At 38.3% G+C, this 18,821-nt stretch overlaps 1 protein-coding gene across 1 annotated transcript in view; it reads left to right on the plus strand.

Annotated features, from left to right (window-relative positions):
• LOC140157707 (tyrosine-protein kinase SYK-like) overlaps nucleotides 1-18,821 on the plus strand; it is a 33,687-nt gene extending 14,866 nt beyond the window's left edge. Inside the window, exon 2 of the mRNA XM_072180948.1 lies at nucleotides 17,094-18,821. Within this exon, the coding sequence (XP_072037049.1) occupies nucleotides 17,229-18,821 (1,593 nt within the window). The 5' untranslated portion in view covers nucleotides 17,094-17,228. The remainder of the gene's footprint in view (nucleotides 1-17,093) is intronic.

Below are 18,821 nucleotides of genomic sequence, written 5' to 3' on the forward strand. Positions count from 1 at the left end.
ACAACCTGGTTCAACGCCCCCATAAAATCAGGTTTGAATAAAAAAAACTAATTAACTAGGTCAGAAACTAACATTATGGCTTTTAAAGGTCTCAATATGGTCTTTTAAAGGTCTCATTATGGCTTTTTAAGGTCTCGGATAGCGACGTTTTCACGTATATTTTGTGGGACCTCAGAGCACATCAAACATATCGAATTACATTTTCAATACGAGGAATGCCCTTCTGATATCAAATAATTTTGATTTTTTAAAATTCGAGATGATACTATTTTTATGGCAAATCATTACAAATTGATATTTTTGAAAATTAACAGACCTAGAAGTAAACTATTTAAATCTAATGATAGCTGCATGGGATAAAAAAACTGCATGGAATAAAAAAAACACCGTCCATCATATGAAAATGTTGACCTTTCGTATTGAATTAGATATAGATTACCCTCTAAACACCAAAAATAGGATGTAGCCTATATCTTCAATATGAAAGGTCAAAATTTTCAATTAATGGTCGGCTTTTCATCCCAGCTACATACACTTTAAGAATATATAGATTTATAAAGTTTACTTCGAGGACTGTTAAATATCACATTTTAATATAATTTGCCATAAAATTTGTATTATATCGCGAATTTCAAAAAAGCAAAATTATTTGATATGAACATATTCAGAATGCAATTCGATATGTCTGATGTGCTCTCAGGTCCCACAAAAATATTTCATATGAACATATTTCAAAATGCAATTCGATATGTATGATGTGCTCTCAGGTCCCACAAAAATACTGTGAAACGTTGTTATCCGATCCCTTAATGGAAGCAGACAATTCTAAAACCGCAATTCTGTGACGGAATGTCAGGTTCTAGTTTGAACCAATAGACTGTATCATTGGAATGATAATATGGCAGGCAGACTGACTCGATTTACCATTCTAGCAAATGGTAAATCCGGCCCTGGATATAATTGGTCAACTTGGTTGCAGTGGCGGACCAACGGGGGGGGGGGCATGGCCCATGAGGAAAAGACAAGATAATATTTTTAATTCCAACAAATTGCTGTCAGGCTTATAATGGGTAGAAGTGTTATTTTTGTCAGCCGTTCAGCGTGGATAGGTTTATCTTTCAAAGCATGACAATTCCTCGAATCCCTAATAAGCGAGCATATAAAACACAAAAGGTCAAAGCCAATCATCAAAAACTCCCTGGACTTAAGACCGGACTTTATGTTTTAGACATTAACTCTACCACTGCTTGCTACAAAAACGCACCAACAGAACAAAATATAGGCCTACTACAGCACGCAGTCCCTGGCAGCCCAAGAATGCTGAGGGCCTAGGAATATTGCGCACGAATCCGACCACATAGGCACGAAAATGTTGGCCACCATCACAGACATGGTGCTCCAAACTCGAGGGGTCGGTGGTTCAAAAAACAAAAATGGTTTTAGTCTTTCCGACCTCCCATCTTATCATTTACGATCTACGATTTACGATCATGTACGATCTTATAATATGAAATTGGTTATTTTTTTTTTTTTCATATTTGTAATGTCATGAATGTTATACACATGTCCCAACTTGCACCTAAATGAGATCGGCCAAATTCGTTGTCTTTGTAGGTCAACAGAGCATTCGACCATAAAGTCATAATTTCAAAATTATAACAAATGGCCAAAATGGGATTTCTTTCACTTTATCTTGTTATATCAGCTTAAAATGAACAGCAACCCTTCCCGGCAGCTCAAACATTTTGAATAAAGAATAACAAAATTAAAATTTACGGAATTCGTACTTTAAGCAAACTGCTATACCATAATGACAAATGCCACGACTTGAGAATACTATAATAATATTATTTACTGTGGGAAATATACGACCTGTCATTGAAAAACATAACAAGCATGACAAGTGCAATTAACTTATTTATTAAGTCAGCACATAGCATGACGATTATTCCCCCTTCATTTCAATGATTAAATTGTCTGCAGTTTTTTTTTATTGCTATGTTTGTTTTTCTCAACTCTATCATGTCTATTGCTCATGCATAACAAAATAATGAATTATGACAGATCTGCAGATAAAAAAAACTAAATCTCAGGTCTTAAAGGCCCAAATTGGAAAACGTCATTTCCCAGGGAAAGATAGACAAAAAGGCCACAAACCATGACTAAACGGTAACATGAGCAGGTTTATTTCACCTTGAAGGAATAGCCAGTCTTGCAAATACGGCTATCTTTCCCATCGGTCATCCAATATGCCATGAATTAGTAGGACTACAACTGGTATCTTCTGGTCAGTTTATAGGCTACTCTTATTTTTATGGTTTCTAGCCACTGTGGTTTCTAGCTGTGGCTTTAACAAACTTTATCTTCACAGGAGCGACTCACTTCTTAGCAACAGCTACCGTATACATAATAGCATTTCAACTCACGCTTTATGCGACTTATTCCACGGGATATAAAGCGCCCGAAAATGCAGTTTAATTTGTACATCAAATGAAACACAAAGTTATCCCTGCAGCTGAAATGGGATCGCCCTCGTGAGGTCACGCGATGTTTTCATGGGGAGCCAATTGGGTGCCTTGTTTTGGTTTCAGGAGGGCCAATCACGGGCATCATTGCTCGGGGCCGTCGGTGGCCATTTTGTTGGCTAAGGCCATTCTCTGTCAGTTTTTCAGCAAGAACGGATGCAGAAATTTTTTATCCCACCCACCACTCCCCATATGTCATACTAAGTATTTGATATCTGTTTAAAATTGATTTCAAGAGTTTGATAGTGTGTCATAAAATTTGAGTCTCGCAGTAGTGAGACAAGTACATATAAAGTGTCGGTCTTCAAATTCAAAGATAATTAGGAATGAGATGAAATACGAAAGATAAATGAAAATATATTCGATCGACAGTTCTCCGAATTTTAATAATATTCTAATTACATTGAGGTTTTTGAGTTACATAGTAGTATGAATATTGTATACGGGTGTGAGAGTGTGCGTGGGTAGATCACTTTAGGTTCAGTTTTCTATCTTAACAACACATTCTATTCTGTTGCGTAGTTGTATTTTTTTTAAATTCTATTTTGTATAGGTCGTCGTCCGTATTCCATAGTGGCGTATAGTGGGGCGCCGTGAATAAACAACTTTTCGAGAAAATCGGGTTTGAAGAAATGCCAATTTAAATTCGAATTGTGTAAATCAGACATTCATTATATTTTGTAAATGATGTAAAATTTCTGTAGTAAACTAAATAGATTTTATTTTTATATATTTTTCAAAAGAAATAAATACATACTATTGCTGGCAAACTGAAAATAAAACTATACGTCACTATGGAAAACGAACAAAACGCAATACCCTAACCTAACGTTAACCGTACGCCACCTCGGTCGCCGTGTAATCCCTATGGCGTTACTTTTCGTCGTTCGTATTCCATAGTGGCGTATAGGTCCGATACGCGTACGCCACTATGACATACGATGTTTTTCATTTTGCCGATATTTCATAATTATAAAATGTGTATAAAAAGTGGCGTATGGTCGATACGCCACTATGGAATACAAAAATGTCACTTTGTAACTATACGCCACATTTAATTAATTAATTACTAATTAATTAGCTAATTATGACTGATGAGACTTAGAAAAAAATGAAAGAGAACATCATTAAAAACATATGTGCCAATTTTCAAAAAAATGACCAAAAATCACTATACGCCACTATGGAATACAGCCGACGACTGGTGTGTTCACTCTAGTGTGTCTTCAGAAGCATTAACAAAATCGATACAATTGGTACCACTTTCAGTCTTAGGTGGTAATGCCCTTCAGTCTTAGGTCGAGTAATTTTATTTATAGCAGGAAGGAAGGAATTAACACCAGGTTGGCATGGGATAGCTAGACAGGGGCCAAGTACTATGCCCTCAGATTTTCTTGTTCATCAAAGTATAAATAAAAATGAAATATTGGGTTCAAGTTTTTATGAGGTTGCGCAGCCGGCTGGTTATCGCGTTAATTTCTGTTAAAGGCTGCCTTTTGTATTAGACATGGTATCCTAGTTATGTATTCGAATTCATAAATGTGCAGAGCATGGCACTGTGTTTGCTTGGCATTGGCAGCGAAAAATAACGGGTTTTGCAATTAACAAGTAGTCCTTGTGGCAGTTTTTGGATCATTTTTCTAAAATGATCGATTTAATGTACCGAATTATACATGTACTACATTAATAAATTCTATTTAGTAGTTCCAATATCCGTAGGCATCTCCTCTGGGTATTTGGCATGGGTATATTTACCGATGTCCACTATGTAATCCAAATATGAATATAATAGGAAAATGAGAAAGGTATCAGCCATTTAATTTCTTTTGACGCGCTAGATGACTGCCTAGCGAATTCATGTAAGTCCGCGGCATTTCATATTCTCTCCATTGGTATTATGGAGCTTTTTATTTCCTCCTTCGAGGAGATGATCGTGTAGAGGATTGCTTAGCGAAATATTTGTCCATTGGTATATGAAGCTTTTCCTCCTCGATAAGGAGTTGATCGCTAGATGAGTGCTTAGCGAAATAGTTCCCAACGTGTTAAGGGGAACTCTTGGGTTATAGGCGCAACTAGCTTCCCAGTAATTGTTGGGAGGCTCGGTCGGGTATTTACTTCGGGCGAAAAAGTTGTCCAGAAATCATTATTATTTGGCTGATTCCAGGGAATTTTCTAAAAACATTGCTTGAATAAATTATGCGTTCTTTCTGAATGGCTGACCAGAGGCCCAAATTTTGGTGTAAGTGTTTTCGTCATTTCAGTGTCTGGGGGATAATGTAGCAACACAAAAAACCAACTTATTGATGCACAAGATGAAAGTTACGACAGTTACATATTACGAAATAATGTGAAATGTTACCTTTTACAGCCATACCAAATCATGACATATCTTTTTACACACATGGTCAGGAAAGGATTATAATATTCTTTCATGTGCAAATATTACCAATTTCACACTCTTGATTTGTGCATCTATTAGGAACTACACTTTCGTTTATGGTATAGGCCTAGACGAATCCAACGAGCCAAGTGATGGTCAGAATTCAGTCGGCCATTACTGGGTCCCGTCTGCACCAAACTGGTGTTGTTACTGCCCAATTGGGTGGATTAAATCCGCTTAAAATCGATGTTGAATTGTATTGTGTTGTAAACTTTCATCATTCTTTTGTCTACGTGTAACACGGGTGATAGAATGCAGTTTAATATCTCCGCCAAGGCCACATCATTTCACATTTCAGGTGGGATAGACGTACGGGGGACTCAGCTATGGCTGCCATTGAGGTGTAGGAATGCGTGAAATTGGATTCGTCTATAGACGAATCCAACGAGCCAAGTCATGGTCAGGATTTGGGGCCATTATCGGGTCCCCGCATGCACCAAACAGGTGTTGTGAGTGTCCAATTGGGTGGATTAAACCCGCTTAAAATTCGATGTTAGATTATTTTGTGTTGTAAAATGTCATCATTCTTTTGTCTACGTGTAACAAAGGTGATAGAACGCAGTATAAAATACCCCGTCGCGGCTATGGCTGCCATTGAGGTATAGGAATGCGTGAAATTGGATTCGTCTATAGTATAATAGCCTTCCGAAATGTATGTGCTCACGGTTGCGGTCTACATACGTCAGTGATCATCAAAAGAGAAACTAGGTTGATCTCCGTGTCAAAAAATGACTGGTTCCCATTTTTCATTTCAAATTTCATAACCAGATTTTGCATATACTTTTGAGGGCTCTTAATTTTTGAACATTTTGCAATGAGTACACGACCCCCATTTACTTACAAATACCATCCAAAACCTATGAGCCCCAGTGATATATCTGCTTTAAAGCCCAATGGGAACTTGCAGGCATCAGGAACCAGTTTTAGGGTGTTTTGCAATAGCATGGTGCATTGTGCGTAACGATATTACATCGGTGAAATTAATATAATCTATATAGGGGGTGCGCTATTCGCGCTATTTTGCGTTTTTGTACTTTGGTCCATTCTGATGGGGACAATGCCTTAGCACTGAAGCGCTATTCGCGCGATTATGCTATTTTCCCCTACGTACTTAAGAAGTAGTGCTATTCGCGCGATTTTGCGATTTTGGTGGTTGATTGATAGATCTATATAAGGGGTGCGCTATTCGCGCTATTTTGCGTTTTTGTACTTTGATCCATTCTGATGGGAAAAATGCCTTAGCACTGAAGCGCTATTCGCGCGATTATGCTATTTTTCCTACGTACTTAAGAAGTAGTGCTATTCGCGCGATTTTGCGATTTTGGTGGTTGATTGATAGATCTATATAGGGGGTGCGCTATTCGCGCTATTTTGCGTTTTTGTACTTTGGTCCATTATGATGGAAAAAATGCCTTAGCACTGAAGCGCTATTCGCGCGATTATGCTATTTTTCCCTACGTACTTAAGAAGTAGTGCTATTCGCGCGATTTTGCGATTTTGGTGGTTGATTGATAGATCTATATAGGGGGTGCGCTATTCTTTCAGAGAATGGCGACTTTAGACACAGCGGTTCTCGGCAAAGAGAAATTTAAAATCTGGTGAGTACAACATATCTAAACATCCTCGCCCTGACAACTCTTTCAGAGGATGGCGACTTTAGACACAGCGGTTCTCGGCAAAGAGAAATTTAAAATCTGGTGAGTACAACATATCTAAACATCCTCGTCCCGACAACTCTTTCAGAGGATGGCGACTTAGACATAGCGGTTCTCGACAAAGAGAAGTGATGTTTGGTTGGGCGGTTTTCGGGAAGGGGTATTTTGTCGGTGAGTACAACATATCTAAACATCCTCGTCCTGACAACTCTTTCAGAGGATGGCGACTTTAGAAACAGCGGTTCTCGGCAAAGAGAAATTTAAAATCTGGTGTGGACGGTTTTTGGGTTGGGGCGGTTTTCAGAAAAAAAAGCGATAATGTTTAGGAAAGGTGTTCTTGGATAAAATAAGTCAATTATATACTCATTTACTGTTTCATATAATTAAAATTGTGAATGCTCAAATTGCGAATGCTTTGTATTTAATAAGAAGGAGCCAATATAATACTCATTTACTGTTTCATATAATTTAATTGTGAATGCTCAAATTGTGAATGGTCAAATTGTGAATGCTCAAATTACGAATGGTCAAATTGCGAATGCTTTTTAAGTTATTAAGAGAAGTGATGTTTGGGGTTGGGCGGTTTTCGGGAAAGGGATTTTTGTCGGTAAGTACTTCATATCTAAACATCCTCGTCCTGACAACTCTTTCAGAGGATAGCGACTTTAGACACAGCGGTTCTCGGCAAAGAGAAATTTAAAATCTGGTGTGGGCGGTTTTGGGGTGTTTGCAGAAAATTTAAAAAAGGCGATAATGTTTAGGAGAGGTGTTCGTGGATAAAATAAGAAGGAGCCAATAGAAAATAGGTTTTAGAAAAACGCAAAATCGCGTGAATAGCACAGGCTTGAGGTACGGTAGGTGATGTACAAAAACGCAAAATCGCGTGAATAGTTCATGCTTGAGGTAGGTGATGGAATCAGCGAGATGAGCAAAATCGCGTGAATAGCACAAGCTTGAGGTACTGTAGGTGATGTACAAAAACGCAAAATCGCGTGAATAGCACAAGCTTGAGGTACGGTAGTACAAAAACGCAAAATCACGTGAATAGCACAAGCTTGAGGTACCGTACGGAAGGTGATGTACAAAAACGCAAAATCGCGTGAATTGCTGTTCTGTTTATTCTGTGCTCTTTATGGTAAGAATCACGCTTTCACATTAACTTGTGCTCCTTTGTGCTATTGTTGCTATTGTCAGAAGAATCACACTTTCACATTAACTTATGCTCCTTTGTGCTACTATTGCTATTTACCTACGCGTTACATTATGCTATTCTGTGCTCTTATGACAAGAAACACGCTTTCACATTAACCTGTGCTCCTTTGTGCTATTCTATGCTCTTATGACAAGAATCACGCTTTCACATTAACTTGTGCTACTTTGCGCTATTCTATGCTCTTATGACAAGAATCACGCTTTCACATTAACTTGTGCTACTTTGCGCTATTCTGTGCTCTTATGACAAGAATCACGCTTTCACATTAACTTGTGCTACTTTGCGCGATTGTTGCTATTGTCAGATTTAGCGCCTTCATGGCACAACTGCAGTGTGAATATATTCAGTTCCTGAAGCACACACTTACCAAGAAGAAGAAGAAAAACCCATAAACAGCATGTTTTTTGGCCAAAATATGGGAAAATTGTAAAAAAATTCCGCGCTTCGCTCGCATTCAAGTTCATGTTGATCTGGTGCTAAAATGGTCTGAAATTGAATTTTTTCGCGTGCTTTGCTCGCAAATGTCCTAGTAACATCGGAACAAAATATGTTAGTCCCCTCTATATTATACGTAAACCAAAACTATATTATACGTAAACCAAAACTTGTTTTGCCAACAAATGCACGTATACCACTGCACTGTCTGATTTGTTCAATAAATACAGCGCGCTTTGTAGCCTAGATGGAAAATGCGATTGGTAAAATCTATTGAATAGAATTGATAGAAATATATTAAATTATTCTTGAAGGTCAGATTATTGGGAATATTTGTATGCTTGCAAACAATCTAAGCTATGATCCATTGCTGCTTTTGTTTACTTGATTTTGATAGGTTGATAATGGACAATGTCGTGAATTTGAATATGAAATGGTCTGTCCCAATTGTAGGGCTTCCCTGCATGGCAATATTTGCAGTATTTACAATATTGAGAAACTAGATCAGTAATTTATTTGGTAAAATAAAGAAAAATGACATATTAAAGTACAACGTGTCACAATGATTAATCATATTAAAAAAAAGGTTTTTTATTTCAAACTCTAATGGTGACCCGCAGGTCAAATTGCTAGAATTGTACATTAAACACACCTAAACAGACACAATGCAATTTGCAGGCAGCAGCTTAATCAGCGCCAATATTGCAACATTGAAACAAACAACTATACAAACATCCAATCCAACCCAACCCATCCCCAGTAGGCAATGAGGATAAAGTGCCTTGCCCAAGGACACAACACGTTGGCACGCGCGGGGCTCGAACTCGCAACCTATGGATTATGAGTCGGGCGCCTTATCCACTCGGCCACACGTGCTCCCAATATAGGGTGGGTTTATGCTTGTACTATTTAGGCCAAAAAACGTCTGCCTCAGACACATTTGATAAAAAAGCTAAGTGCTATGCGGTGTTTTTTTTTGTGTGTGTTTTTTTTGTTTTTTGTTTGTTTGTTTGCTTTTGTTTTTAAAGAAAATGAGCTTTGCAATATGCGCATAGTTGTGTACAATGTAATTATCAATGGTAATACCACATGCCCGGAGGATTTAAACCATAAACGAGATCTGGGCGACCAATCACAAGCCAGATCCATTTAAAGATGCATTACATCATGGCCAATTTTAGTAGGCCAGAAATCTCATCCATAGACAAACGTGTTAAACTTGTTAACCGCAATCGAAAGTAAGTAGTCCACTTGGGAAGCCAACAAACAGAGGGAGTGCGGTGACTAAAAAGATCAGATGTGAAAATCTATCAATTCGTCGGTCGCAACCATAGTGGCGTAGAGTGATTTTCCAAATTTTCCGTTTCACATAGTGGCGTATAACTTTAGAGCTAACTATTATCCTATAACAGTTATTCCTTGTTAACTATTAAAGACACAGTTTAATAGTTTGAACCTTAAATTTCAATTTCAAATGGAATCGGGGCACTGAGAGATAACAGTGGAGAAGTATAGACCCTGTTACTAGTAGCATATCCTTCATAAACGGTTTGCTCTGAAACGTATTTTGTCCTTCACGTACGCCACTATGTGTTGCGACCGACGAATTGTGCACAAATTAATTAAATCAGAGTTTTAAGAGTATACATATAAATGGGCAAGTGGACTACGGAGAAGTCTAATGTTTATCATGTTTATAAAATTGACAAGCTTGCTGCTTCCAAATGCATCTGTGGATTCGTCCAGAAATCATAGTTTTGGGTTTTTGATAGCAGTAAATACTCTTCTAAATATAAGGTGGATCCCCGGGGTGGATCTTGTGTCCCATGCAGTGTCCATAACCACTGTAAACAGGCCCGTACGCAGGGGGGGGGGGGGGGTGCGCACCCCAAATTTGCAAAAGTATAAAAAGTCCCAAAATTTAAGAATTTGCGAGCGTAGGGAGAAAAAAAAATCAGGGTTTTTACGTTTTTCTGGTCAAAAAAAATTTTGGTCCAAAATGTCCACTTTTCACAAAATTGCCCCCCCCCCTGGAAAAAAGTCCACTTTTTCAAAATCAGCACCCCCCCAAAAAAAATCCTGCGTACGGGCCTGACTGTAAACGATGGTAAACTGGTGGGTATGGGGTGTGGGTATGGGGGCGGACGGACGCTAGGGTGTGGTTGTGGGGTGGGGTGTGTTTGGCTTTGCCTATTGACTAGGTATATACCGGAAGAATGACTGTATAAACGATCTGAGGTGCACACCGACATAGCCTGGCTAATATCTACTTTGTCAGCAGAGATACTAAAATAGATACCCGGGATCGATACACGTGAATTTTCTATGCACGAGTTTGATATGAGAAGAAAATCTTTGGATACCGACGTAGAAAATGATGAATATCTCCGTAAATGATTTCCTATAAAGAAACCAGATGTAACTCCTTGCACTTGAATATATATTTTGAACAGATATGATAGTCGTTAGCTTGCGTCTTGAGAGAGTAGCTTGCGTCTTGATTCAAAAACTGACAATAATTCTGATTTATGTGTGCCGAATTATATAGCGCAGTGTATAGGCCAATCGTGGAGGTAATCTAAAAGCATATGACCTATGGCATACCATGCTCGACTGACACACAGCGAGGTCGGTCACCGAGCTAATCGGGGCTATTGTCAGTAGCCTTAGTCAGATGTCCTTCGGCCCATTATGCGACTCAAAACTATTAAACAGGTCGATACAAAATGGCCATGCGTGGCGGTGGATTCAACCTACCATGGCGATTTCTGCCGTGAAGATATCGGGGCGATGACACTGTGAGGTGTACATTGTAATATCAGTACTTGGGAAGCTCTGTTTCTTTACATTTGAATACTTTATGCTTCGAGAGTTTTGGTAGAAGGGTGTGTTTTTACGTATAAATGCTTATTTTCTTGTGACCTTTTTATAGTTTTTTTTTCATTTCAATATTTGTCTATGTTTCTTCATTTTCAGCCGATTACGTTTGATTTGTGAGTTATTTGCTTTTTAATGGCACTTTCGTGTCACATCAATTAACTTCAAAGACTTATACATGCATTCATGAGCATGAAAAAATTGTTTATTTGTTATTCTTTCATGGATAGCCTAGCTAGCTATGAATACTAAGCATTTATCAATTGGTGGTGAACTTTTATATTGTTTACTTCTTAGTTGTTGGCACCTGTTGGTTTTTGCAGGTTTTGCACTGTGGGCTTTTAAATTGGTCATTTTGGTCACTGAACTCAGTTTACCTGCTCCTGTGCCTGCATTTGTTGTTTCTTGTCCCCCTTTCCCCGTGTCTGTGTTTTACTTGTTTGTCCAGGTATACCTTACCCTTTATTTTCAGTTGTTCGCATATGCATGATATTCAAGGTATCCTCTTGTATCATTTATTGATCCTTGATGCGTTTTGGGTACTCCTCCGTTGGATTCATTCTGCATATGCAAGACATTTATCTCGAAGACTTGAACTTAAGAGGATTGGTCCCATGATTCAAAAAGAAAAAAAGCCAATTCCAGAAGGTATTAAAAAGCCGCGGAGGTAAATATTTCTCAATGAGAAGACAAGGCCCTGCATTTTCTCAAAATATGTTATGCTTGGAACTGCAGGATCTGTGCCTGAAGGTATTCAGGGATAGACTGGGAAAATGTACAAGTATTAATGGTGTATTTTAGACGTCTCCAACAATAGCATATAAGAAATACGCTCGTAGAATCATTTGTCTTGTTTGCATGGAAATACAGAAAAAGACCTGACGTGATGCAGATTTTAAGATGCTCCCCATCAGTTATTAAACATGAAGTCATGTCGCTTCGTAAGAATTCTCCAAACATTTCCAAATGTAACATATTTTTAGACGCAAAACATCATGTCTCCTACATGTAATCATGTCCTCCTGTCCCTTGAAGCCATTTTTACGACACGTCTTGATATTTAGCGAATAAAGGTATTGTTTTTAGCCGCTGGAGTGCATATATCGTCTCATATAACACGGGCGACATCATTATTTTAAGTAAAACAACGAGGCGAAGCCGAGTTGTTTTACGCCAAAAATAATGATGTCACCCGTGTTATATGAGACGATAGATGCACGACAGCGGCTAAAAACAATACCTTTATTCTCATTCTTAAACACTTCAATTCAAATAAAAATATCATACAAATTTTAATCAAATTAAATTCTTCATTTTGCAAGGAATTACCTGGGGCTTGAAATCGATCAGTCCTGTTGTTGCTGTGCGCCTCCGATTGGTCCAAATAGCGAGTACGCGTATTGTGTCGACGCACACACGCTTTCCCGTGTGATATCGTGTCATATCACACGGGTAAAGCTGGGTATGAACCAATAAGATTGCAGGAACGTTCTCAAGTGTTTAAGAATGTGTTTTATGAAGACAAGACTTGTTGGAAGACGAGTCTCAATTGAGCATTCTTAAACACTTGAGAACGTTCCTGCAATCTTATTGGTTCTTACCCTAGTGATATGACACGATATCACACGGGTCAGCGCACTGCAACAACGGGACTTATCGATTTTAAACCCTAGGTAATTCCTTGTAAAATGCAGAATTTAATTTGATTAAACTTTGTAAATCTTTTAATGATATTTTTGTTTGAATTAATTGAAGTGTTTAAGAATGAGAATAAAGGTATTGTTTTTAGCCGCTGTCGTGCATCTATTGTCTCATATAACACGGGCGACATCATTATTTTTGGCGTAAAACAACTCGGCTACGCCCCGTTGTTTTACTTAAAATAATGATGTCGCCCCTTGTTATATGAGACGATAGATACACTCCAGCGGCTAAAAACAATACCTTTATTCTCTAATTGTATAACAATTAACATGATTAACTAAGTACCAATAACCAATACAATAAAATGGTGTCTAACCGCTCACAACTTCCGATTGTGCAGTGTAAGGGGCAGAAAGCAGAATCTTGGACAACTATCCAGTTACCATTGCACTTAATTCCGTGTGGTATTGAAGACCGAATTAAAAGACTAGTTTGCGTATGACATCCTGTCAAGCAGACCAAAAATGCTGTACTGCGCAGGTTAGCAACCAATCACGTCGCGTGTTTGCCCTGACGTCAGACGCAAACTAGTCTTTTTAATTCGGTCTTCAATTATAGTAACTGGATAGTTAATTTTGTCCAAGATTCTGCTCGCTGCATAGTACGAGTAGGGCGGGCTGTACAAAATCGCTTACGAATTTATGATCGGTTACATTTTTTAAAATTATGAAACATCTAGACCGAAGAGTGAGAATGAATACACAATAAGAAAATAACGTTCATTAGGAAGTTTCTTTATATCAAAAAAAAATGTGAGTTCTTTTTACAGATAATCGTTAATTTATGAATAAGTTATGCAAATTTTTCGCCTTGTGTCTTGATTTTCACTAAAATATTTTTTCAGTCAAATTTCGTATATCAGATACTAAATTTAGTCAGCATTGTAAAATTTGCTTCCAATTTTCAGTTGCAAACGATTACATAAAGTCCAAAAATGACCACAAAATATGCAAATGTGATGTTACTCAGTATATTGCTCCAAAAAGTCGAGGGTTGACAAACAGAAGGCCTTAACTCAAAAAGTGCCTTTTTGAGAAAAATGAGTAAAATAATATTTTTGCATTGAGATGTGACCAAGTATTATTGTGCTATAGATGCAATAGGAAGTTGAATTGAGTTAAGGCTTATGATTTTAAGAATCTGTGGGTATTACAGATTATTTTGGTACCAAAATCTCAACATGGCCAAAAGTTAGTTAAGGCCTTCTGTTTGTCAACCCTCGAAGTGTAAAAACTTGCAAAAACCTTTCAGAATACTTTGGACACCTCTTGCAATATTTTTCCAGTTGAAAGAGTTTTCACTTATGACATGCTGCCCTATAAGGAAAGGGTTAGAGCTGACGCGCGTTAGGGCTAGAGGCCGAGACAAAAGTACATATTGACAGTTCAAAATGAATTGTCAAGATTTTTGTATCAAATGAAGCAAAAATCATAGTGGGTGTTGTTGCTTTTGATTTGTATTCATCGTATATTTTACACAATTGCTGAGACTTATTCATTGTAATACACATTTTGTCATGCATTTCCAAGGTCGCACGGTCACACTCTCGACCTGTATACAACCCAACAACTTAAAAAACAACTTCATATAACAATGCAGACAATCAAGCAAATAAAATATCGGGTCTAGGCAATTTAGTGCATAAATAACCATGCAAAGTGCCAATCCCGGGGTGCCAATGCACATAGCCTTCTCCGTAGTCCACTTGCCCATACTCTAGCTTTAAACATAAACTCAGATTTGCATTGCACAATAATTAATAGATTTTCCACAATCCACATCCGATCTTTCCGATCTGTTACCAGTTTGTTTTAGCTCCCCAAGATTTTGGATTGCGGTTAGCTGATTTAACGTCGTCGTCAATGGGTGCGAGATTGTTAGCTATTGTTCAGCGCGATCCAGAAAGTGGATTGCTCTTGTGATTGGTTGTCATGATCTCATGACGATTTAAATCCTCCGCAGAGCACGTGCCACCACCACAAACTATACAGCGTACCTACAGGGTGTATCAAAATGATTGGTACCGAAGACTTCTCATTTTTTGCCGATTTTTTTTACTATTTTTGTGTCATTTTGGGGTTAGTTGTTTAAATATTTGTAATTATAGTAGTTTTATCTTCTCTAAGAATTTTAGATAATAAAGATAGCACATTCTATTTAGAAGTTACATGATTCTAAAGGAAAGTAGGTGTTTTGACACTTTTCATCGTAACGCTGGATCAGCAGCACACCATTTTCAAAGCTCTATTTTACTGCAAATACCTTGTGAGGATGATATGTTGAAAATCATGGAAATGTTTAATATTTTCTTTGCCTATTTCTTCATTCATAATATATATAAATGTTATAATCAATATTTATTGCTTGAGAGTAATATTATTGACTTGAATAATTTAGGTGGGGTGAAAAAAGTTTGTGTATCAACACCATCCAGGGCGGTAATTTAAGTTGTATTATTGAGATTACTAAGTAGATGGTGTGTCAGAATGGCTATAGACTGTAGACAGCGTAGGTTAGTATAGACCTGGTAAAAGTTATTGGAATGGCTCCACAGTATTCGACACTTCAGTGTGCATTCATAGTTAAGAATTACTGGTCGACACGAAGCTATGGAGAGCAGAGAAGATTTAGGAGACAGTTTCTATAGGCAAGGCGTATCCCATGCAAACATGCAATAACTTGCAATGCTTCAAAATTTGATATGGGCAGTTACAGAATGGACCCATCCCAGGTGTTAAGTTCTTTCAAGATAGGGCTTCACCTCACACTGCCAGAGTCGTAAGGCAGGGACTTCAGGAACTATCTTTCTAAAAGCATGTGTAAAGCAATTTTATGAATTGAAGAGTATGTATGCAATAAATGGTTCAAGCAGTGAACATATTCAACTTGTGTTGTGTAAGTCAAACCATGATTATGTCGATCTTCGTTTAAATGACAATAGCTCCCAGATGCATCAACCTATCAACTTCAGATTAATAGATCAACAAGTTAACATATGCCCCTTTCTATTTATAGTACAAAAACTATATTAATTAGCAATTTTATATTTTTTATATATTTTTGAAAATGTCACATAGCCCGGTACCAATCATTTTGATACACCCTGTATCTGTGGAATTTGCGGTACTTTATGTTGGCGCGAAAGTTAACTCTCACTAGGTCCTTGTGGTTAGATAACATGTACACAGTCTCAGCTATTGTCCTTATAGAATACTTGGCTAATTAACTTTGCATAATTGGGCGTATGTGATTTACATCTTTGGCCTCGCTTTCAATTGTTTGCCCGGCCTCATTGGAGTAAGCAGAGGCCAACGGCAACGAAGTGGTTTTATGAAGGTGCAATCCAAACAAAACGCGCGATATCACGTATCCAGAGAACTGATGGGTTTTGGTATGGCATACAGCACGTAAGCCTATAATTGTTCTTTTCTACGATCGGTACGATTAAATCAATAATGATATACTCTCAGAAAATCAGGCTAATTAAATTTCAGGCGCAATGAGATTCAACTTGACGTTTTTAGGGCATGGAGATATTTTTTTCAGATTATCGATACCGCGGATCAATCTAAATTAGTATCATTCAAATCTATACTAATATTAAGTTTGTGTACTTTTTATGTATAGCCAATAAAATCATTATCAGTAGTTGACACTAGGGGTTAATTGTCATAATTTGCTCTGAAGTGACATAAACTATAATAAAACTGTATTTACGCAAAAAGCGAGACGGACAATGACCATGATGACGTCATTCGACAATTCCACCATCTCGGAGAGGGTTTGGTGTATCTTTGTATATCTTTGCAGATGCCGAAATTACAGATAATGGTTCAAAGAAATATCAACTTGTACTAGTCGGAAGATATTTTGGACTCTAGACCAATTTTACACCCCCATGTTATTATAACTAAGAGCGTAACTGATCAATTTATTGCAAGTCTCGACAATAGGCAAAATACATTATACAACTATACGCCCCTCAATATCAAAAACCCCAGTCAAAAACCTATGATCCCAGGTTTGGTTGGGCGGACCTTTATAGTTACGGATGAGTTAACGAGCGATAAAAAGTATTGAATCTGCCGATCTAAAGGTTAATGTACGGTATCTTGGACAATTATGTGTCGTCCTGCATGCACAGGCAGCTTTTTGCCGTGTTAGCCTTGTCCAATCATGTGCATAACACAAACTGACATGTATCAGACTAATATATCTTTATTCTCTCTGTTTTTACAAAACAGATCCAAACCAATACCAGCAGTGGACTTCGTAATCAACGCAAAGTCAACCATGACCACCAAAGCTTTCTTCATGTCGTAAACCTGGATATTTTCTTGCCGGCTCGCTTTTAGAGAGTGATACACACTGCATGAATTATGAGCCACGAAAAGTATGAGAGTATCCCAGCTGCAGATCCGCACAAAGTGCGCTATTATCATGGACGCCTTACGCGGGAAGAAGCAGAGAAAAGACTGACAGAAGGGGGCCTTATTGATGGGCTGTATCTTCTTCGCGATCACTTATTCCACGATGCCTACTATGTTCTCTCTATGTACTACGAAGGGGTGATTAGACATTACGTCATAGTAAGAAATTTCCAAGATGGTACCGTATCTTTAATAGGTAGCGAGCGCAAATTTACCGGTCCGATTGAGCTGGTAAGTTACTATAGTCGGAATTCATCTAGCTTGCATTGTCAGTTGAAGAAACCATGCCTATTACCCATAGCAGTATCGCCAACATCTTTCGCGGGGTTATCCCCTGAAGAGCTTAAGCAAGAGATGATATCGATTGGATTGATGCACAAGTTGTCAAAAGATGAGATTCGCAAGACATTATCGTCCCCAAAGAGACCGGAATTTGAGAGGCTAACGCGGAAGTTCTTGCACCAGAAACGCTCTTGGTTTCACGGAGCGATATCCAAAAAGATAGCGGAGAAGCGGTTAAAGTTGTCGGGATATCGAGAGGGTAGTTTTCTCATGTGGTTAAAATCAAAAACAAGAACATATTATTTATCTTTGTGTTACAAAGAGTCAGTGATACACTACAAAATAACGATGCAAACTGTTCTTGGGCAAGTATCTATTGCAGCTCGAGAATCAAAGTATTTTGATTCTCTGTTAGCATTAGTTGATTATCACGAGAAACAGAAAGAGATACTCGCGAATCTTCTATCAGATCCATGTGATGTCAAAGAATACAAAGAACATTCCATCCACGAAACGCAGATTCTCATAACAGGACCAATGCCAGCGGTTTTCAAGAAAATATTGGAGATTGATGACTTAGATAGTATAAAGTTTGCGAACAGAGGTTCAAGACCTCGGTTCGTTGCAATTGAAGATGGATTGGAATCAGTATCCAAGGCCGCCACCAGTAATGGTCAAGTGCCACTATCTAATAACAATAAGCGCATTGAAGATAATGGTAGTTCTAAGACACACCAGGACAAGGAAGATGGTAATCAGGAACAGAGCAATAACGTACCTGGTAATCAGGATAACCAAGATAGCGAGGATGATCAACTGCATCCTCCGCCGGTTTCCTCTCGCGTTATCCGTAATGAACCTGTTAATGGTAACCAACAATCATACACGGATATGGTACACATGGCAAGTCGATTCCGATCCACCTCAATCCCTCCTCTTGATCCAATTCGCGAGAATGCTGAAGAAGAAACAACTTCTGTTGTCAGTAGAGTTAGTTCAATATCATCCTCCGTTGAAGCAATAGGACCAGTTATCGCTAATCCGCAAGGGAATTATAGACTTTGCCTAATACGCGTACCAGAGAACCAAGGACTAGAAACACTTCCGACGGTTAGTAGGACACCGACGTCAGATTACCAATCGTCGGAAACGTCGTCATTCGACAATATCCTCCTGGACTCCGCTAACAATACAGTTGAACGACAGTCTCACAGACAAGCACGAGAAAGGCGAGACACAAAGGTGCACTTCGAGGAATGA

The sequence above is a fragment of the Amphiura filiformis genome, chromosome 7 (genome assembly GCF_039555335.1).
Source record: "Amphiura filiformis chromosome 7, Afil_fr2py, whole genome shotgun sequence".
NCBI classification, from domain to species: domain Eukaryota; kingdom Metazoa; phylum Echinodermata; class Ophiuroidea; order Amphilepidida; family Amphiuridae; genus Amphiura; species Amphiura filiformis.